The 23775-nt window shown below is 35.8% G+C and overlaps 1 protein-coding gene across 1 annotated transcript in view; it reads left to right on the top strand.

The window, feature by feature from the left end:
* The window catches only part of VPS13B (vacuolar protein sorting 13 homolog B), an 803413-nt gene that overhangs the window by 42802 nt on the left and 736836 nt on the right, over window positions 1-23775 (top strand). The window contains exons 5-6 of the mRNA XM_082674491.1: window positions 14474-14641; window positions 18705-18886. Of these exons, the coding sequence (XP_082530617.1) occupies window positions 14474-14641; window positions 18705-18886 (350 nt within the window). The remainder of the gene's footprint in view (window positions 1-14473; window positions 14642-18704; window positions 18887-23775) is intronic.

The following is a 23775-nucleotide window of genomic DNA, read 5'->3' as shown; positions in this document are numbered from 1 at the left end:
TTTTCAGATTATGCATCCTGACCAGTGAGTGCATTGTGAAAGCAATTTAGTGGGTCATGGCAAGCATTTAAAAAATACGTAGCATAGAATAGAAAACCACATGGTGTGGGGAATGTAGTAAAGGTTAATCATATTGCAAGAAACTTATGCGTATATGTGTGCTTTGCTTGGTTATGATGTAATATTTCTTACTGGGAGAGAGGTCAAAAGAGTTTGAATCTGACTGATTTGAGCCATACACATTTTCTTTCAGTTAATGATATATAGGCCAGAACCTTCAATTACTTTTAATAGTTTTGAATTGTGGGCTTAGGATACTCAGTAAGATATGTTGACAATTCCTATTTAGAGAGAAAGTTTAAGGATGTTTCATTTATTTCTTTCTTCATTCATGCTTTCCTCAGTATTCTCTGTACTTTATCTAGCTTAGAAGTGAGATTACTTCTACATACAGCTACATACCTGGATTATTTAGTCCTGTGCTCTCTGAAGTGTACAACCTTTGGTTTTGTTGAAGGTCATTGTAAGAAGCCAGCCTTCTGTGGGCTGCTTCTGCATTTTCTCTAAAATGGCTTTAAGGGTATTGTGCTTTAATTTATTCCGGACCTCTTAATTAACGGGTATGTTTTTTCTTGTTAAATATTTTTTCATTAAAGTTTTTTTCTACTTATTTTCTAGGAAGCTCAGATAAATTTTGTGTTCTAGTGCATAGCTTCCTCTTTCTTGATTTTGTCATGTAATTGTCTCTTCCCTTTTTTTCTCCTTACCCTTTTACTCAGAATACATGTATTGGGGTGGCCAAAAGGTTCCTTCGGTTTTAAAGCAAAAATAAAAGACACATTTTTCATTTTCACCAAGTACTTTATTGACCAACGTATTCACAGTTTTGTTCCACTACGTTCTGCCATTTTCCAGGCCACTTCATAATTCCATCTTTCCAAAACTTTTCATCTTTTTAAGTAAAGAACAGTCTTCTAGGGAATTGCAATTTTTTCCATTAAGAGAATTTTATAAAGCCCGAAATGAATGGAAATCCGAAGGTGCAATGTCTGGTGAATACAGCAGATGAATCAGAACTTCCCAGCCAAGCTGTAACAGTTTTAGTCTGGTCATCAAAGAAACACATGGTCTTGCGTTATCCTAATGGAAGATTATGTGTTTTCTGTTGACTAATTCCGGATGCTTTTTGTCGAGTGCTGCTTTCAGTTGCTTTAATTGGGACCAGTACTTGTTGGAATTAACTGTTTGGTTTTCCGGAAGGAGCTCATAATAGAGGAGCTTCCAATCCCACCATATACACAACATCACCTTCTTTGGATGAAGACTGGCCTTTGGTGTGGTTGGTGGTGGTTCATTTTTCTTGCCCCATGATTTCTTCCATTCCACATTACTGTACAGTATTCACTTTTCATAGCTCATGACAATTGGTTTTAAAAACGGAACGTTTTCGTTACGTTTCAGTAGAGAAACACATGTGGAAATATGGTCAAGAAGGTTTTTTTCATGCTCTCACTCCCTCTTGTGAGAACACGAGAATCGCAACTAGCTGCTGGACAATCATCGATAGGAGGACACTGGAACTCACCAAAAAAGATACCCCACATCCAAGGACAAAGGAGAAGCCACAGTGAGATGGTAGGAGGGGCGCAATCACAGTAAAATCAAAGCCCATAACTGCTGGGTGGTTGACTCACAGACTGGAGAACAATTATACCACAGAAGTCCACCGACTGGAATGAAGGCTCTGAGCCCCATGTCAGGATTCCCAACCTGGGGGTCTGGCAACAGGAGGAGGAATTCCTAGAGAATCAGACTTTGAAGGCTAGTGGGATTTGATTGCAGGACTTTGACAGGACTGGGGGAAACAGAGACTCCACTCTTGGAGGTCACACACAAAGTAGTGTGCGCATCGGGACCCAGGGGAAGGAGCAGTGACCCCAGGGGAGACTGAAACAGACCTACCTGCTAGTGTTGGAGGGTCTCCTGTGGAGGCAGGGCATGGCTGTGTCTCACCGTGGGGACAAGGACACTGGCAGCAGAAGTTCTGGGAAGTACTCCTTGGTGTGAGCCCTCCCAGAGTCTGCCATTAGCCCTACCAAAGAGCCCGGATAGGCTCCAGTATTGGGTCACCTCAGGCCAAACAACCAACAGGGAGGGAACCCAGCCCCACCCATCAGCAGACAAGCAGGTTAAAGTTTTAGTGAGCTCTGCCAACCAGAGCAACAGCCAGCTCTACCCACCATCAGGAAGCTTGCACAAGCCTCTTAGAGAGCCTCATCCACCAGAGGGCAGAGAGCAGAAGCAAGAAGAACTACAGTCCTGCAGCCTGTGGAACAAAAAACCACATTCACAGAAAGATAGACAAGATGAAAAGGCAGAGGGCTATGTACCAGATGAAGGAACAAGATAAAACCCCAGAAAAACAACTAAATGAAGTGGAGAAAGGCAACCTTCCAGAAAAAGAATTCAGAATAACGACAGTGAAGATGATCCAGGACCCCGGAAAAAGGATGGAGGCAAAGATCGAGAAGATGTCAGAAATGTTTAACAAAGATCTAGAAGAATTAAAGAACAAACAAACAGATGAATAATATAATAACTGAAATGAAAACTACACTAGAAGGAACCAATAGCAGAATAACTGAGGCAGAAGAACGGATAAGTGACCTGGAAGACAGAATGGTGGAGTTCACTGCCACGGAACAGAATAAAGAAAAAAGAATGAAAAGAAATGAAGACAGCCGAAGAGACCTCTGGAACAATGTTAAACACAACAACATTCGCATTATAGGGGTCCCAGAAGGAGAAGACAGAGAGAAAGGACCAGAGAGAATATTTGAAGAGAATACAGTTGAAAAATTCTCTAACGTGGGAAAGGAAATAGCCGTCCAAGTCCAGGAATCACAGAGAGTCCCATACAGGATAAACCAAAGGAGAAACACGCTGAGACACATAGTAATCAAATTGACAAAAATTAAAGACAAAGAAAAATTACTGAAAGCAGCAAGGGAAAATCGACAAATAACATACAAGGGAACTCCCATAAGGTTAACAGCTGATTTCTCAGCAGAAACTCTACAAGCCAGAAGGGAGTAGCATGATATACTTAAAGTGATGAAAGGGAAGAACCTACAACCAAGATTACTCTACCCAGCAAGGATCTCATTCAGATTCAATGGAGAAATCAAAAGCTTCACAGACAAGCAAAAGCTAAGAGAATTCAGCACCACCAAACCAGCTCTAAAACAAATGCTAAAGGACCTTCTCTAAGTGGGAAACACAAGAAAAGAAAAGGACGTACAAAAACAAACCCTCCAACATTAAGAAAGTGGTAAAAGGAACATACATATCGATAATTACCTTAAACATGAATAGATTAAATGCTCCAACCAAAAGACATAGGCTTGCTGAATGGATACAAAAATGAGACACATATATAGGCTGTCTACAAGAAACCCACTTCAGACCTAGGGACACATACAAACTGAAAGTGAGGGGATGGAAAAAGATATTCCATGCAAATGGAAATCAAAAGAAAGCTGGAGTAGTAATACTCATATCAGATAAAATAGACTTTAAAATAAAGAATGGTACAAGAGACAAGGAAGGACAATACATAATGATCAAGGGACCAATCCGAGAAGAAGCTATAACAATTATAAATATATATGCACCCAACGTAGGAGCACCTTATTACATAAGGCCAGTGCTAACAGCTATAAAACAGGAAATGGACAGTAACGCAATAATAGTGGGGGAGTTCAACACCTCACTCACACCAATGGACAGATCATCCAAACAGAAAATTAATAAGGAAACAGAAGCTTTAAATGACACAGTAGACCAGATAGATTTAATTGATATTTATAGGACATGCCATCCAAAAATAGCAGATTACACTTTCTTCTCAAGTGCGCACGGAACATTCTCCAGGATAGATCACGGCTTGGGTCACAAATCAAGCCTCAGTAAATTTAAGAAAATTGAAATCATATCAAGCATCTTTTCTGACCACAATGCTATGAGACTAGAAATGAATTACAGGGAAATAAACGTAAAAAACACAAACACATGGAGGCTAAACAGTACGTTACTAAATAGCCAAGAGTTCACTGAAGAAATCAAAGAGGAAATCAAAAAATACCTAGAGACAAATGACAGTGAAAACACGATGATCCAAACCTATGGGATGCAAAAAGAGCAGTTCTAAGAGGGAAGTTTATAGCTATACAAGCCTACCTCAAGAAACAAGAAAAATCTCAAATAAACAATCTAACCAGTGCTTCCCTGGTGGCGCAGTGGTTGAGTGTCCGCCTGCCGATGCAGGGGACATGGGTTTGTGCCCTGGTCCGGGAGGATCCCACATGCCTCGGAGCGGCTGGGCCTGTGAGCCATGACTGCTGAGCCTGCAAGTCTGCAGCCTGTGCTCCGCAACGGGAGAGGCCACAATGGTGAGAGGCCTGTGTATCGCAAAAAAAAAACAACAAAAAACAAACAAAAAAATCTAACCTTACACCAAAAGGAACTTGAGAAAGAAGAATATACAAAACCCAAAGTTAGCAGAAGGAAAGAAATCATAAAGATCGGAGCAGAAATAAATGAAATAGAAACAAAGAAAACAATAGCAACACCCATTTATGATAAAAACTCTCCAGAGAGTGGGCATAGAGGGAACCTACCTCGATCCAATAAAGGCAATATATGACAAACTCATAACAAACATCATTCTCAATGGTGAAAAACTGAAAGCATTTCCTCTAAGATCAGGAACGAGACAAGGATGTCCACTCCCACCACTATTATTCAACATAGTTTTGGAAGTCCTAGCCACGGCAATCAGAGAAGAAAAAGAAATAAAAGGAATACAAATTGGAAAAGGAGAAGTAAACCTGTCACTGTTTGCAGATGACATGATACTAAACATAGAGAATCCTAAAGATGCCACCAGAAGACTCCTAGAGCTAATCAATGAATTTGGTAAAGTAGCAGGATACAAAATTAATTCACAGAAATCGCTTGCATTCCTATACATTAATGATGAAAAATCTGAAAGAGAAATTAAGGAAACACTCCCATTTACCATGGCAACAAAAAGAATAAAATACCTAGGAGTACACCTACCTAGGGAGACAAGAGACCTGTATGCAGAAAACTATAAGACACTGATGAAAGAAATTAAAGATGATACCAACAGATGGAGAGATATACCATGTTCTTGGATTGGAAGAATCAATATTGTGAAAATGACCATACTATCCAAAGCAATCTGCATATTCAATGTAATCAGTATCAAATTGCCAATGGCATTTTTTACGGAACTAGAACTAAAAATCTTAAAATTTGTGTGGAGACAAAAAAGACCCTGAATAACCAAAGCAGTCTTGAGGGAAAAAAACAGAGCTGGAGGAATCAGACGCCCTGACTTAAGACTGTACTACAAAGCTACAGTTAACAAGGCAATATCGTACTGGCACAAAAACAGAAACATAGATCTATGGAACAAGATAGAAAGCCCAGAGATAAACCCACACACCTATGGTCAACTAATCTATGACAAAGGAGGCAAGGATATACAATGAAGAAAAGACAGTCTCTTCAATAAGTGGTGCTGGGAAAACTGGACAGCTACATGTAAAAGAATGAAATTAGAACACTCCGTAACACCATACACAAATATAAACTCAAAATGAATTAGAGACCTAAATGTAAGTGCGGACAGTATAAAACTCTTAGAGGAAAACATAGGAAGAACAGTCTTTGACGTAAATCACAGGAAGATGTTTTTTGATCCATCTCCTGGGGTAATGAAAATGAAAACAAAAATAAACAGTGGGACCTAATGAACCTTCAAAGCTTTTGCACAGCAAAGGAAACCATAAAGAAGACAAGAAGACAACCCTCAGAATGGGAGAAAATATTTGCAAACAAATCAACAGACGAAGGATTAATCTCCAAAATACATAAACAGCTCATGCAGCTCAATACTGAAAAAACAAACAACCAAATCCAAAAACGGGCAGAAGACCTTAGTAGACATTTCTCCAAAGAAGACATACAGATGTCCAAGAAGCACATGAAAAGCTGCTCAACATCACTAATTATTAGAGAAATGCAAATCAAAACTACAATGAGGTATCATCTCACACCATTTAGAATGGGCATCATCAGAAAACCTACAAACAGCAAGTGTTGGAGAGGGTGTGGAGAAAAGGGAACCCTCTTTACAGTGTTGGTGGGAATGTAAATTGATACAGCCACTATGGAGAACAGTGTGGAGGTTCCTTAAAAAACTCAAAATAGAATTCCCACATGATCCAGCAATCCCAGTACTGGGCATATACCTAGAGAAAACCGTAATTCAAAAAGACATGCACCCCAGTGTTCATTGCAGCACTATTTACAATAGCCAAGTCATGGAAACAACGTAAATGCCCATCGACAGATAAATGGATAAAGAAGATGTGGTACATATCTACAATGGAATATTACTCAGCCATAAAAAGCAACGAAATTGGGTCATTTGTTGAGATGTGGATGGATCTAGAGACTGTCATACAGAGTGAAGTAAGTCAGAAAGAGAAAAACAAATATCGTATATCAACGCATATATGTGGAACCTAGAAAAATGGTACAGATGAACCGGTTTGCAGGGCAGAAGTTGAGACACAGATGTAGAGAACACATGTATGGACACCAAGGGGGGAAAGCTGCAGGGGTGTGGCGGTGGTGGTGTGATGAATTCGGCAGTTGGGATTGACATGTATACACTGATGTGTATAAAATGGATGACTAATAAGAACCTGTTGTATAAAAAAATAAAGTTCTACAATTTAAAAAAGAAAAATAAAGGGTTTTTTTTGGTTAACTTACGTGGAACCCAAATATCAGAGCAATTTACATAACCAAGCTGGTGCAAATGATTTTACGTGGTTGATTTGGGTATTTTGAGTATGTTGGCTATCTCCCACGTGGTACAACATTGATTGTTCTCAATTAATGTCTCGATTTGATCATTATCAACTTCAACTCGTATATCCGACCGTGGAGCATGGTCCAGCGAGAAATCTCCAGCACAAAACTTCGCAAACCACTTTTGACACGTGCAATCAGTCACAGCACCTTCTCCATACACTGCACAAATCTTTTTTTGCGTTTCAGTTGCGTTTTTACCTTTCTTGAAATAACAGCATAATATGCCGAAAATGTTGCTCTTTTCCTTCCGTCTTCAGTATTAAAATGGCTACACAAAAATTCACCAATTTTGATTATTTTTTTTAAATGCACGCTGATATGACAGCTGTCACAATACAGTCTTAAAAAAATTGTTTCAAATGAAGTTAAAGGCAACTAAGCACTACTAGAGTCATATTATGGAAAAAACCAGTCAGATTTTGGCCAACCCAGTATATTTATGTACACACACATAGGGTGCAATGGAAATATTTAGGGTATAGATAAATTAAAAATTATGTTGCCCACTGGGTCTGAAGTTGTGACCTAGACATCTTTGATCTTCATCATCTAGCATGGAGGTTAGGAAATATTTTCTGTAAAGGGCCAGTTATTAAATATTTTAGGCTTTGCAAGCCATATATTTTCTCTTACAGCTCTTCCACTTTTTTGATGTACTGTGAAATCAGCCATAAACTGTAAATAAACTAATGTTTGTGACTATGTTCCAATAAAACTTTATTTATAACAACAGATGGCACAGCCTCATTTGGCCAGCTCCGATCTGATACAATGTCTGGTTCATAATAGCCATTTATGTATTTACTGCATTGCATAAAAACTGAACTGCATAAAATCACACAGGTTTTCAGAGATCAATAGTCAGAATCATAGAGTCATTGAAATGTAGAATAAAGCTACTTCTGATTTTCTGGTCTAGCAGTCTATCTTTTTTGGGACATGGACGCTTGAAAATCTGTTGAAAAAGTTATAGACCCACATAGGCACATTTAAAATTTGCATGTGACTTTGGGGTATTCACATACTCACTGAAGTCTGTCTATAGGCCCCAGCTAAGCCTCTGATCTAGCTTACGTTTTGTGGATGAGAAATTGGAAACTTAGATATTTTGGTGTAGATGAGGAATACTTTATTATACTTTACAATACCTGTGGTATACATGAGGTATATATTATTAAATTATTAGTCATTTACTCAAGATTTTGTTTTCTGCAGAAAATATTGAATATGAAATGGAAGGGGTGTGTGTGTGTGTGTTTGCTTAATGCTTGCCACCTTAAAGGGAGTTTAATAATAGTTGGAGAGGGTATCAGATAATTTAAGAATATTTGTGATATATCAGCTGTTCGAGAGCCTGAGCCAAAAATGGCAATGTATTTTTATAGAAGATAGCACAATCATTTCTTGTCTACTTGCCTGTGGGGAAGCTCAGCAATTTCAGCTATCTAATCACTGTTCCTTTCTGGAACATCTAAGAATAGAGAGAACCTTGTAGTAAATGAAAAAGAAATTCAGAGCTTATTTTACCTCTTCTATTTTTATGCTTTTACTGTTTTTAACATTCTCCATTAACATTTTCAGGAAAAACTTAAAAAAAAAAAACCGAAAAACAATGACCAGATGTGTAAGTTAAGTTAATATTAAGTGGTGGACACCTTAACTTCTAAATTTAAGGGGATTAGCACGACAAAAGTGTTTGTTTTTTTTATGTACCAGTCAAGGCAGTGTTCTGTCAGAAGCCCAGTTTCCTTTTATCTTGAGGCTCTGCTCTGCCCTACCCAGGCTTTGAATTATACTTTCAGCCTTTTTTTTAAACATCGTTATTAGAGTATAACTGCTTTACGATGGTGCGTCAGTTTCTGCTTTATAACAAAGTGAATCAGTTATACATATACATATGTCCCCATATCTAGTCCCTCTTGCATATCCCTCCCTCCCACCCTCCCTATCCCACCCCTCTAGGTGGTCACAAAGCACTGAGCTGATCTCCGTGTGCTGTGCGGCTGCTTCCCACTAGCTAGCTATTTTACGTTTGGTAGTGTATACATGTCCATGCCACTCTCTCACTTTGTCCCAGCTTACCGTTCCCCCTCCCCGTATCCTCAAGTCCATTCTCTAGTAGGCCTGCAGACCTGCTTTCAGCCTTTTTAAGAGGAGAATCTGGAGAAGACCTATCGACTTCTTACTACCCCCAGGTTGGAAGTGGTATATATCCTTCTCAAATTTCATTGAGGAAAACTGTCTTCATGGACGTTATGTATATCTTAGAAGTCATATCTCAGAAACAATTCTACATTCTGGAAGGGGAAGCACAAAATATTGATGGATAGCTAGCCATTTTTGCCATACAGGTGTTCTTTCTCATTAATATATTGATCATTTTAAAAGTATGTTATGCTTTTGTCAATAACCTTCAATATATCTAACGTGTATATTTTGTTTATAACAGAAAAAGTGATAACTGGAGAGCTTTTATTTCATTCTAATTAGATTGAGTTTCAAAACATTGCTTAGTGGAGGCAGGCTGTTCAGTTCCCCAAATCTTTATTGCTGTATGCTGGAGCAGCTAGTTGAAGGCTATTTTTGCCCTTAGAGAATTAATGGCTTAGTATAGGAGATTTTGTAAACTACTAACTACAGTGCAAAACCAAAGCAAAGAGGAGCTCTAAGGAAGCACAATTAATATTTTTGGGATACTAAAAGAAAGGAGTGGTTATGTCCAGGTATTTGTGGCTTCTAAAACACAGAGGTAAAATGGAGAGGTAAGAAAAATTGAAAATGAAAGGATGGAAAATCGTATAGTAGACAAGCACTATCCAAAAATAACATAAAGATAAGGCAAAATAAAACTTAAGGCAAAAGTATTGATGGACATATATAATAGATGCTGAATTATAGTAAAAGGTACTGTTCTCCAAAAAATATATGATGGCTTTGTATGTACCTAACAACCTATGTTCGAAATGTGATAGATCAAGCAGACAAAAAAAAATACCCAAACTGGGTCTTTGAATAGCACAATTAACAAGATTATTTTATAGATACATGTAAAATTCTGCACCCAGCAGATAAGACAGTGTACATTCTTTTGATGCACACATTGGATATGTATAGACATTGAAAAAGACTTGGTCAAAAAGGAATTCTTGACAAATTTCAAAGAATCATTATCATAAAGACCATCCTCTCTGGCCACAATACAATTAAATTAGAATAATTACCGATATGTTTGAATTTACTTCTACCATTTTATTATTTGTTTTGTCTTTGTAAGCTCTGATTTTCATTCTTCTATTTCCTCTCTCGTGCTTACTGTTTACTTTTCAGTGTCCTGAAATAGCTGCTCCATACTTTCTTTCCAGGTTTTCTGGCTACCTTTAGTGAGAAGGAGTGGAATGTGCTTACTTTATCTTACCCAGAACCTGGAACCTGTTAACATTTTGATGTACAACCTTTTAGAGACTTTTGTTTCTTTGTGTGTGTGTGTGTGTGTGTGTGTGTGTGTGTGTGTGTGTGCGTGTGTGCGTGCGCGCGCACATACACATACAGATTTTTTTTTGTAATTTGTGTTTTTTAATGTTAGGAACATGTTTTAAGGACATTAATTTTTTCATAATGTTGTTTTAATCATTGGCATGTATTACATTGTGTAACTGTTCCATAGTTTGTTTAATCAATCCCTTTTTGTTTGTTATTTAGGTTATTTTTCATTTTCTGTTTTGTAAAATGCTTTAACAAACATACTGGTAGATAAATCTTTGCACACACCTCTGTTTATTTCCTTAGGAGAAATTTTTATCAACTATAAAATCAAAATTTGTGAGTAATTTTAAGGTTTTGGCATGTGTAACCAAATTATTCCCTGTGAAAAATTTGTTAACAGTATCTTCTAACAAGCACATTTTTGGTCCAGTGCTGTTTTTTATTATCAAAAAATATTTCTTTGAAACTTTTATAGATGGAAAATGCTATCATATCTTTTATTGCTAGCTGGAATTATCATTTTTTTAAACCATTCTCTTTTCATTTCATTATGAAGAATAGCAAATTTTTATATTTTGTTAGCTGATCTATATTCAGTATTTTTCAGTTATATCTTTTGGATTTTCTGTATAAAAAACAGTCATCTTCATGTAATGGTGATTTTGTGTTCTTCTTGTAAGTACTTACACTTATTTCTCTTTTTTACCCTTCCTTAGTTGTTTAGAAATTCTCTGACTGTCTCAAATAATAATACTGGTAATAAGTATCTTCAACTCACAGCTATTTTCCTTAGCTCCTACAGTAACTGCCCTAAGTTATCTTTTAGTTACCAAAGCTGATGGATTTAAAAAAAAAAAATTCTTGTATTATAGAACCTCTCTACTGCATTACCAATAAGGAATCCTTATTCTTAACCTGCTAAATAAGTTTTGTTTTGGAATAATTTCAACCTTACAAAAAAGGCAAGAACATTAGAGAGAACTAACTTTTCCTGTAACTATAAGTTGCCTATATTATGCTGCATAACCCCCCAAAATATTTTACACCAAAAATTTGATGAGGAAGTTTTTAGGTGCTGTAACCAAGTCATCAACCATGGAATCTCTGTTTTTGAGCAACTTGGCTTCCTAGTGACCATGTTAAGATAAACTGATTACAAGTACTGTCTGTTTGTAACCCAAGTATTTGCCATACACTATTTAATTTAATCATATCAGATAAATAAATAAGATATAATCTTTGCTCTCTAGGATTTCATAGTTTAACAGAGAAGGTAATTATACATAAACATATACAAATGATAGGCTTATGAGGTAACATAAGCCCAAGAAAAGTGATACAGTCTCCTTAATGTTGATGTGTAGGGTGAGGGACATTGGAGAAGAGGATATAGGGCAGAGGACATTCATACTGGGCCTGAACAAGATGGGAGAATGGACAAAGTGTTCCACACAGAGGGAAGATCATGAGCAAAGTCAATGAAAATTCATAGTGTTTTTTTTGGCCCTGTGGGCATTAGATGTATGTGTTTGGAGGAATGGGGTTTGTGGATGGGAGAGAGTTGGATAATGATAAGAATTTCTGGAAAGGTTGACTAGTAGGAGGCTGTTGTTTTAGAGCCATCTAATATGACGTCTTAGAGGTTCTTATCCCCAGAGTGACCTTGTGTTTTCAGATGCTTGTGGAATAGACCTGAATTACTGTTATTTCACTTGAACAGATATATTCCTAGGGAGTCTCTAAATATGGAGTGATGAGAGCTCTTAGATCTGCTCTTTTTTTTTTGTGGTACGCGGGCTTCTCACTGTTGTGGCCTCTCCAGTTGTGGAGCACAGGCTCCGGATGCGCAGGCTCAGCGGCCATGGCTCATGGGCCCAGCCGCTCCGCGACATGTGGGATCTTCCTGGACCGGGGCACGAACCCGTGTCCCCTGCATCGGCAGGTGGACTCTCAACCACTGCGCCACCAGGGAAGCCCAGATCTGCTCTTTGACATTTTTCTGTAGCAAACTTTGAACTAAGTTATTATGAGGGATTAAGGAGATAGTGTATCATTTATTCTGTTGGTTAGTTCCTGTTTGGCATTGCGTGTTTTAATACGAAGACATAAATAGTCTTCTGTAGAAGTAGTTCTTTTTAGATACTTGTTTCTGTTACTTTGGTGATTTGGCTTATTCATCTCAGCTTGTATGATGAGAAACTGAGAGAAGATGTTAATAAGTAGATGAAAAATCCATCAGTAGGTTTTCTGTCAGTTACAGTACATTTACAGTATTATGTTTCTTTCGTTACTTTGCATTATATGTTTTCTCTGGTTCTGTCTCTGAGAGTTTTTTTTTTTTTCTGGGGCAGGGGAGACAATAAAAACTCAAACTCTTAAGAGGATTTTATGAATTCTCTATTGATGACAGGTTTTTCAGAAATAGGAAAACCAATGTTAGTCATGCTTCTTGACTTCTCAGAAACTTCCTTTTTTTTTCTTTTTTTTTTGTGGTACGCGGGCCTCTCACTGTTGTGGTCTCTCCCGTTGCGGAGCACAGGCTCCGGATGCGCAGGCTCAGCGGCCATAGCTCACTGGCCTAGCCACTCCGTGGCATGTGGGATCTTCCCGGTCCAGGGCACGAACCCGTGTCCCCTGCATTGGCAGGCGGACTCTCAACCACTGCGCCATCAGGGAAGCCCGAAACTGTTCATTTTTAACATCTCTCTTGAGTAGTGATAGCATGGGGGAAATATACATTTTAAGGTTGAACATTTTGATACTTAGAATTTCTTTTGGAAGCGTAATTTGTTAAGCATCATTTTAGCATCTACTCTCGTAAAGTATTTGTTCCCTAAATTTATTGATATTTTGTATGTTAATTTTATAGCATATGGTAATTGGCACTCTAAAAGCTGCTAATATGAGAAAAACTTGAACTTAATCATTCTACATTTCTTTTCTGTTTGTATCCATTGGTAATTAATGAAGGAGTTGGTTTTTGCAAGCATTTGTGGTGGAATAAATTTAAGTAAGCTTTCTTCTAGAAGGCTTCAGTGTAGGTGTTAACAATGTCAGTTGCTGACAGAAGTTGATTCTATTTTGTCAGTAAAGTTCTGATTTAAAGAATACAAGCAGATAGTTATTTCATGAAATAGCTAAAATTTTTATTATTTTTTACATAGGTTTTATAGTGGAAAATGCATTTGAATAAAGTTTTTAATCTTTTTCTCCTTTGTCTTTTTAAATGCTGTTTAGGTTTAGTTTCACTTATATTTTCAATTATATTCCTCAGTAATATATCTATATACACATTTATTGTGTGAGAAACTTGTGAGGTTATGAATTCTCATCATGCTTTATCTGTTTTCTTTCTTTCCCTACTTTTCTCTTCTTCATTGTGTTCTTTTTCCCCTTTTTCTCTAATACTTTCTGTGTTTTCTTCCTCAGTCATATTCTCCCCCTTTCCGTGTTTCAGTATTATACATTAGTAAGTGGAAATCATTGAATCCGTTATGATGGTCTTGTTTCTTCTATCTTTCTTCCTCCAGACCTTGTTTTTGAATATCTTTATGGGTATTTAAAGTAGGAAGACAAGACAGTAGCTGCAAAAAGAACCTTAAAGAAGCTCTTCTTCCTCTTATGTATTGTATAATCAGTATATAGTAACATTGTTTCATTTGGGAAAGTGTTTATAAAATAGGCAGAAATCAGACAAAGTACTTGTAGATTAGGATAATCTTTGAATGGGATCTAGAATTATGTTGTTAAAAGGTATGGCTTATACGGTTTCTCTTAGCATGTGAAACTTCATTATATAGAACTTCTTTGTAATGGTTTTTGTTGGGATGGATCTGCTACTTATTAGCTGTGTCTCTTTGGCAAGCCTGTTTACGTATCTGAATGTTAGTTTCATCTTTGCAAAATATGATAAATGATACCTGTCTTTCACATATATTAAGTTTAGTAACATTTTAAGAATAATTATTTATTGATAGATTTAACTTCTAATTGGTTTCTTTTTTCCCCTATTTTATAGGTTATGTGCAGAGTCTGATTAGACGAGTTGTAAATAACGTAAATATTGTTATAAATAATCTCATACTAAAATATGTTGAAGATGATATTGTTCTTTCAGTCAACATCACTTCTGCAGAATGCTATACAGTAGGTGAATTGTGGGATCGTGCATTCATGGATATTTCTGGTGAGTAAACGTCAAGAAGAGTATAGCTTTTTCTATTGTTGAAACAGTTGTCTTGCATTCTGAACCTTTTTTTGGGCCACCAGGCTCCTAGATAAATCTAATGAAAGCTTTATGCCTTCAGCCTGGAAAAATGCACATATGTAAAATTTAGCGTACAATTATATTAATTTTTATTCTTTCTTACCGGTCACTTTCTTGCTTCAAATATTATATATAGTATTTTACAATGCTGTGGGTTGAAGGAATAAAAATTAAATAATACTTAGTTAAAATTTTGAATGTTTGTGAAAGAGGAAAGGGGACATGTTGCTTTTGCATAGTTCAGTAATGGCAAAACAGTGTATCTGACTGATTTATGTTTTAGGTTTGTGTACTACAGAGCATATTTGGGATTTTTGGATAATCCCAAAGCCTCCTTTATTATGTGCTGCATTCTCCTTTTGCTTATAGTAAAAGAACTATTAAGTAATAATATAATTTAATAACTACCAAATATTTATTATGTTCTACATGGAAGGTAGGCACTGTGTCAAGCCTTGAAATTAGAGCTCTGAAAAAAATAGTGCTGTTTCCTAGTTTTGTCAGAAGACATAATAGTTAAATAAGGCACAACACTTGGTGATACATGTTCTGATAGGGTAAGCAGTAGGTATTTTTGGAAAATATAGTAAGGAGACTATTGTGAACACCTTTTATTTGTGACTCGCCATTGTACCTAATTGTTAAAGGTGCTGGCACTAAAGTTAGACTACCTGAGTTTGAATCCTGGCTATCCCAACTTCATAGAGATGTATGACCTTGGGTGAGTTACTTCACTTCACTGTTTCTTTGTTTCCTCAAATATATACCACAGCATAAAAGTGTCTTATACATAGTCAGCACTCAGAAAATGAGCTATTATTATTATTTAAATTCATTTTCTCAGATTCTCATTACAATTCCATAAAGTGATATCCTTTCTCATTCGTTTAGTCATATATTCATTTACTTATTTTAAGTCCTAGTTACAAGAAAGCAAAGTGAAATTGAGTCTCAAGGTTACTTAACTTGTCTTGTTAGGGCATACAAATAGGAACTAGAAGAATTGGAATATAGTTTTGTTTTTGTATGTTCTTTAATGTTTGGCCTTCACATTTTAATAATGAAGAATAATCCTGATCTTGAAGCTCTGTTGTGAGGCATAAATAAGAGCATATGCAAGGGCCCAAATTTTGTTTCTGAGACATTTTCAATGCCTCCTTCTTATCCTCTGTGGAAATAAATATTTGGTTAAAATGCCAAAATAAAAAGTTATGAAAAACAGAAAACAAACAGAACTGGATGATGCAGGATTGAATAAATGAGTTGAAATTTTAGGGGAAGAAATGTCATTTATAGTTTTTACATAGAAGTAAAGCAAATATTACTCTGGGAAGTTATTTATAATGAATTAGAAAGAGTCTTGAATTGGGAGTTAGGGGATCTTGGTTCAAATCTTCCCTCCAGCACTAACCTAGTGCAACCTTGGGTAAGTCATTTGTAAATGTGAATTATCATTACTGCCAACCTACCAGTGTATTTATGAGAGTCAAGTATGATACCACATGAAAGCTCATGATGATGGTGGTGGTAAAAACAGCAAAGAGTATTTTCCATTTATTGAGTGAGTGCTTGTTAACTGCTGTGCCTGGTGCTGTTTATGTTTTTTGTTTTTGTTGTTTTTTTAGTTAATTATCTTGTTTGAATCCTTTAGCTTCTGAGGTAGATACTGTTTCCCCTTTTATTAATTTTTAATTCAACATTTGGTACTTAAAAGGATTTATGTAACATACACTTGTTATAACACAATATAATGAACGCTTACCCTTTAAGTAACTAGAACATTAACAGTTTGCCCCTTCCAATGTATTTTTCCCTGTCCTATTCCCTTGCTTCCTCCTAGAGTTAACTGCTGTATTAAATTTTATCATTTAATTGCTTTAAAAAAGTGCTGTAAAAAGGAATGAAGTCCTGATACATGCTAAAACATGGATGAATCTTGAAAACATTATGCATACATGTAAGCATTTCTTTAGGGCATATATAGTACTTAGGAGTGGGTTTGTTAGTTGGGAGGATATGCAAATATTCGCATTTTCAAAATAATGCAGAATCATTTTCCACAGTGCTTGTTAGATAGACATAGTTATTATCCTCATTTTATAGATTAAATTGTAGTACGTTATGTAAAGTAAGTACCAGAACCAGAATTCATTTTGTATCTTTTTAAGATAGTTTCTGTTATATTTGTGTTGAAGAAAAATATTTTTCAAAGCTTAATAATTTCCTCTCTCACCAAAAAATTTTCTAGGATATCCTTGAAATATGATCACTTAATATTCTTATAGCATAATGGATAAGAACATGTGCTCTGGAGTAAGCTTGTCAGAGTTTGAATTACACCTCTGCTCTTTATAAACTGTCTAACATTACAGATTATTTACCCTTACTGTGCCTTTGTTCCACAGCTTTTAAACAGAGCCATATAAATATTATAAGAGATAATGGATGTAAAAGATTTAGTGTAGTGTCTAATAGCAAATACTCAGTGAATTATAATTATTATAAAGAGAGGGAAGGAAGCATCTAGCTGGTTTCTTTCATTTCTTGTCCTATTATGATAATTTCTTTAATTTATGTACATGTATATAACAGTAACTAAATCATTTATTTGATTTCAGTTAATTTCAAAATGAAATTATATGGTGTTTGTTTTTTTCAACTAACAGACAAATTTGAAATTTATTGGCTGAATAAAACTTTACTGTTTTCATACATGTGCATACTCTTTATACTTCTTAAAAACTTAAATCCAAAAAAAGAGAAGAAAATTAAATGTTGAATTAATTAGAGGTTGCCAGGATATACTCAGAAATAGAAAGTATAGTTTATTGTTTTGAAGATTCCCATGGCCATAGCATGTGGATAGTTGCTAGCTGAAAGTCACTGACCAAGTAGATTTGGGCCTAATGTTCACCTAGGAATTGCTTATTAGTTAGGAATAAATTTGCTAAAGGTTTTATTTTCTAGTTTGATACTTTACCAGCAATTGTTTCCATTTTTATTCCCTTGAAAACAAACTTTATACCATTACTGGTAATTTTGTAATTTCTTCATTAGTTATTATTTAGAGGTGTGCTGGCCATTAGAATATTCTGTGATGATGGAAATGTTTTATTTTTTACTGTCCAGTACCCTAGCCACTAACTGTATGTGGCTTTTGAGTACATGAAATGTGCCTAATGTAACCAAGGACCTGAAATTTTAGTTTTATGTGATTTTAGTTAATTCATAGGTAAATTTAAATAACACCGTATCGATGGTGGCTACCATACTGAAGAGTGCAGTTTTTGAGAGTAGCAGTAAGTTTTTCAGTGTAAAATAAATGTTAAATGAGCGACTGTTACTCAAAATATTTTTTTAATGTGGTTTTTCAAGAATTTTATTTATTTATTTATTTATTTATTTATTTATTTATTTATTTTTTGCGGTACGCAGGCCTCTCACTGTTGTGGCCTCTCCCATTGCGGAGCACAGGCTCCGGACGCACAGGCTCAGCAGCCGTGGCTCCCGGGCCTAGCCGCTCCGTGGCATGTGGGATCTTCCCAGACTGGGGCATGAACCCGTGTCCCCTGCATCGGCAGGCGGACTCTCAACCACTGCGCCACCAGGGAAGCCCAAGAATTTTATTTTATTATTGTTATTTAATATTACATTGCAGATAGTGAAATGTAGCAAAATTTTTCATAAAGTTTGTCTTAAATTTGTAGTTAGGTGTAAAGCAAATTGGGGGCAAGCTGCTTCGTTTCTTTAGGCTCTATTTGATTCTTTGTACATAAAATGGAGATTATTGTGCCTAAGGTTGTTGGAAGATTTAAATGATATAATAAAATGAAAAGTTCTTTTATAGGTTCTGACATCATGTATTAAATGCGCTATTAATCTTATTTCTGCTATTATTTTTATTACTGTTACACTAATAAATAATTGACTTTTTTCCCTCTAACTTTACTTTTTACTTAAAATGTTTTTCTTTCCTTTTTAGCAACTGATCTGGTGCTGAGAAAGGTCATCAATTTTTCCGACTGTACAGTTTGTCTTGATAAACGAAATGCTAGTGGTAAAATAGAATTTTACCAGGATCCTTTATTGTACAAATGTTCCTTCAGAACACGTCTGCATTTTACATACGATAACCTAAATTCCAAGATGCCATCTGTTATTAAAGTAGGTGTTTCTTTTTCTAATAGTTGAGTTGCATGTTTCTACCTTATTGACTTTCATGCATGCTAATTATTATTAAAAAGCAAAGAAGAAATTAACCTCATAAATATATAAACCATTATTTTTTGTAAAAATGTTTTATTTATAACTTTTATGTTAATTGTTACATATTATAACTTTTTGTATTGTGTGTTCTAATAGAGGTATTTTGGGGACACCTTTTTTTTTGTGACTGTAGTTTCTTTTTTAGTTTGTCCACCTGATTAGTGTTTTTCTCTTCAAGTAGATAGAAGAGATCATATCAAAAAGTGTATTTATATCCATGGTAGACTGAAGATCAATCTTTATTTCAATCCTTATAAATTGTTTATGTGATAGCAATAGTTATTGACCCTTATCTTTCTTAGGTAATGTTGCAAGACTTAAATTTGCTTATCTAATATCTTAGTTTATTGGTTTAGGAAATTTTAGCTTTTTATCTGTGGTTTCAACATGTAATTACAATTTTATGTCAATGGGAATTTTTCAGTAATGTCTTTTTTTTTTGTTTTTAGAGGAGCTTTATTTATTTAACATTTTTATTGGTGTATAATTGCTTTCCAATGGTGTATTAGTTTCTGCTTTATAACAGAGTGAATCAGTTATACATATATCCCCATATCTCTTCCCTCTTGGTCTCCCTCCTTCCCACCCTCCCTATCCCACCCTTCTAGCTGGTCACAAAGCACTGAGCTGATCTCCCTGTGCTATGCGACTGCTTCCCACTAGCTATTTTACATTTGGTAGTGTATATATGTCCATATGTACACTACCACTCTTTCACTTTGTCCCAGCTTACCCTTCACCCTCCCCATGTCCTCAAGTCCATTCTCTAGTAGGTCTGCATCTTTATTCCCGTCTTGCCCCTAGGCTCTTCATGATCACTTTTTTTTTTTTTTTTTAGATTCAATACATATGTGTTAGCATATGGTATTTGTTTTTCTCTTTCTGACTTACTTCACTTTGTATGACAGACTCTAGGCTCTAGGTCCATCCACCTCAGTACAAATAACTCAATTTCATTTCTTTTTATGGCTGAGTAATATTCCATTGTATATATGTGCCACATCTTCTTTATCCATTCATCTGTCGATGGACGCTTAGGTTCCTTCCATGTCCTGGCTATTGTAAATAGAGCTGCAATGAACACTGTGGTACATGACTCTTTTTGAATTATAGTGTTCTCAGGGTATATCCCAGTAGTGGGATTGCTGGGTCGTATGGTTGTTCTACTTTTATTTTTTTAAGGAACCTCCATACTGTTCTCCATAGTGGCTGTATCAATTTACATTCCCACCAACAGTGTATGAGGGTTCCCTTTTCTCCACACCCTCTCCAGCATTTATTGTTTGTAGATTTTTTGATGATGGCCATTCTGACTGGTGTGAGATGATATCGCATTGTAGTTTTGATTTGCATTTCTCTAATGATTAATGATGTTGAGCATTCTTTCATGTGTTTGTTGGCAATCTGTATATCTTCTTTGGAGAAATATCTATTTAGGTCTTCTGCCCATTTTTGGATTGGGTTGTTTGTTTTTTGATATTGAGCTGCATGAGCTACTTGTATATTTTGGAGATTAATCCTTTGTCAGTTGCTTCATTTTGTTCTTCAAGGTACTGGTAAATATTTTTAATGTGTATAGTTACTCTTTAAGTGTAAATCTTGTGTTCTTTTATTGCATAACAGTTTTCTGTACCTCTTGTCTGTCTGTCTACCTATTTATCCGTCTTTGAAGAAGAATTCACACAGTGACTTGTGATCTTGTTAACTAAGTTTTAATGTGGAATGAAGTTTTATTATTGAATTACAGGCTTTTGTACTATAATGGAAAAGCCAGCCCCAAGTCTGAACACTGGGATTGACTACTGTGCCTGTTTGGGCATGGCTGTATAAATTATGTATTATTTTTACATTAGGTTTTTTTTGTTTGTTTGTTTTTTGTTTTTGCGGTACGCGGACCTCTCACTGTTATGGCCTCTCCCGTTGCGGAGCACAGGCTCCGGACGTACAGGCTCAGCGGCCATGGCTCACGGATCCAGCCGCTTCGGGGCATGTGGGGTCCTCCCGGACCAGGGCACGAACCTGCGTCCCCTGCATCGGTAGGCGGACTCTCAACCACTGCGCCACCAGGGAAGCCCTACATTACGTTTTTTAAAACATAAAACACTTGCTATTTTATGTAGCTTTATTGTACTTAAGTTTCTATTTATATATGAAATACACCCATTTTTCTTTGGTAGTGCTCAGTCATGAGTATGTTTTTTTTTTCCTTATGCATCCTACAGTGCACATTGTTTAAATTCTGCTACTTTTCCCTTCTATTTTTGAATTAGCTTCTTAGGTAAAGATAAGCATGGAAAAGTATTAATTCAAAAGTAATTATGCCACTGTCTCAGGACAGTGGACTTACTTTCCTTCTTTGACCTTGAATCTACTAGTAGAGTTGGGGAATGTTAAGGGTGGATTCAAGATACATTTTGAAAGCAAGTAATGGATATAGGGAAGCCTTACTATATAAAAAAATCTTACTGATCATTAGTACAGATTTAATTGTCCATTCTAGGATGTGGCTAACTTAGAGGAAAGTAAAAATAAGTGAACTTGAGGAAAACTTAGTGTTGTCATATAAGTTTTTCTCAAAACTGACTAGCCATGATATTTTATTGTAAAAAGTACCTTTAAATAAACTTGTTGACAGGTGGTTTTTGACTTTTGTAATCACTGAGTGTGAGGTACCATTATTCTTAACTGAAATTAAATTTTGAGGTTTTTTTTTTTTAATACTACTGTGATGTAAGATTTACTGTTTCGAATTAGACCCATCATTCTTCCACCTCTTAGTGCTTGGAAATAAGTATTAAATGGACATGGTTAACCTCATTGATCACCTGAAAGACAGGGAATTTCCCAGAATGTTCCAGACACCCTAATTATTTGTCTAAGACTCTCACATATGTTCAAGTGGCTTTTGAGTTTATTTGTATTTTGGGTGGGCTTTTTGTAATTTTCTATCTTTTGTGAGTAATAAATATGTCTTTAGAGATTTTATCATCTATGAGATGTAGAGCTTAGGGTATGTAATTTATTTAACATTTCCCCTGTTTTTGAAAATTTACTTTTTCTTAACAGTTTTTCAGAGGAATGAAATTCTACATATAAATTTTTGACCATATCTCTGATTAATTCCTTAGGAGAGATTTCTGTAATTGCAAATATCTTATTAATGGGTTTAAACTTTTTTAAGCCCTGTAATCTGTACTGCAAAATTGTTTCCAGAAAGGTTTAACCAGTGTATATGCTCATGAACATTAGGGGAGTGCCTATATTACACTCCTGCTATCCTTAAATATGATCATGTTTTAAAAAAGCCAAGCTGTTTGGCAAAAATAATACAAATTAATATTTATTTGATTATTGTCAAAGTTAGATTTTTTTTTTTTAAAGAAGATGTTGGGGGTAGGAGTTTATTAATTAATTAATTTATTTTTGCTGTGTTGGGTCTTCGTTTCTGTGCGAGGGCTGTCTCTAGTTGTGGCAAGTGGGGGCCACTCTTCGTCACGGTGCACGGGTCTCTCACTGTCACAGCCTCTCTTGTTGCGGAGCACAGGCTCCAGACGCGCAGGCTCAGTAGTTGTGACTCACGGGCCTAGTTGCTCCGTGGCATGTGAGATCCTCCCAGACCAGAGCTCGAACCCGTGTCCCCTGCATTAGCAGGTAAATTCTCAACCACTGCGCCACCAGGGAAGCCCAAAGTTAGATTTTTGAAAATATGTTCACTGGCCATTATTTTCTCTTTGAAAAATTCATTCAGGTTCTTTGTCAGTTTTTCTATTGTGGGTTAACTTTATTGATTTTAAAGATATTTACATGTATGTGTGTGTGTGTGTGTGTGTATATATATATATATAGTGTGTAAAGTATCTTATATGTTAAAGATATATATGTTGGTGTGTATAGTATTTTAAGCACATATATACATACATACACACACAGTTGACACCGGTTTTGCTAAGACAGCTTATCACTGGTGCTGTTGGTGCTGTATGGTATTTAAAGGGTATGGCAGAGAAATCTCAAATTGAAGAAGAGCTTGGCAGGCCTGCGGTGCCCACCCTCTCAACTTGTCCCCCATTTCAGGGTCTAGTAAGTGTATGATTTTTAAGTCAGTTTTAAGAAACCTGTACTCATATTTGAATATGGTATTTTACACCTCCCCACACAACTGTCTTCCCCTTCAAGTACAACTTTTTGTGCCTTTAGCCCTAAAAATATGACGATTACCGTTACTTCTTTTTCATGTTTCATAGACATTAAAATACCAGTTAGTTAAAATAAACCTTCCAAGAGACTTGACTTTATGGCTTAATTGGTTTTATTCTGTGTTTATCTAACAGCAGGAAATCATTACACTGAGGCTGTCTTTATATTGAATTGATGTCTCATTCTATAAGGAGAACTTACATTGGACTGCTTTGTGCCTTGTTGATAATAATTAATCTTATTTCTTATAACTGGTTCATGTTATAAGTTTTATACTATGTTTAAATCTTTTATTTAAAGTTGGTTTGAGAGATATTCCTGATCATGTTTTCACTTGGTTTTCCATATTTGACAATAATCATTTTATCATGTGCATACTTACATAGTTATAATGTTAGTAATTTACTCAACAACATGTTTTTAGGATGTGTGTGTATTCTTTTTGGTTCATAAAGCTGAAAAGGGTGATTAAAGTCTTACTAAAATGACATGAAACTTTTATTCTTAGTTGTGACAGAGATTTTTATGGTGTTTGTTGGAGTACTGTCGTACTCTTAACATTATAAGGTGGGTATTTTGGTAACAAAAAC

The sequence above is a fragment of the Grampus griseus genome (genome assembly GCF_964374135.1).
Source record: "Grampus griseus genome assembly, chromosome: 17".
NCBI classification, from domain to species: domain Eukaryota; kingdom Metazoa; phylum Chordata; class Mammalia; order Artiodactyla; family Delphinidae; genus Grampus; species Grampus griseus.
This window is presented reverse-complemented; position numbering and strand designations above follow the sequence as displayed.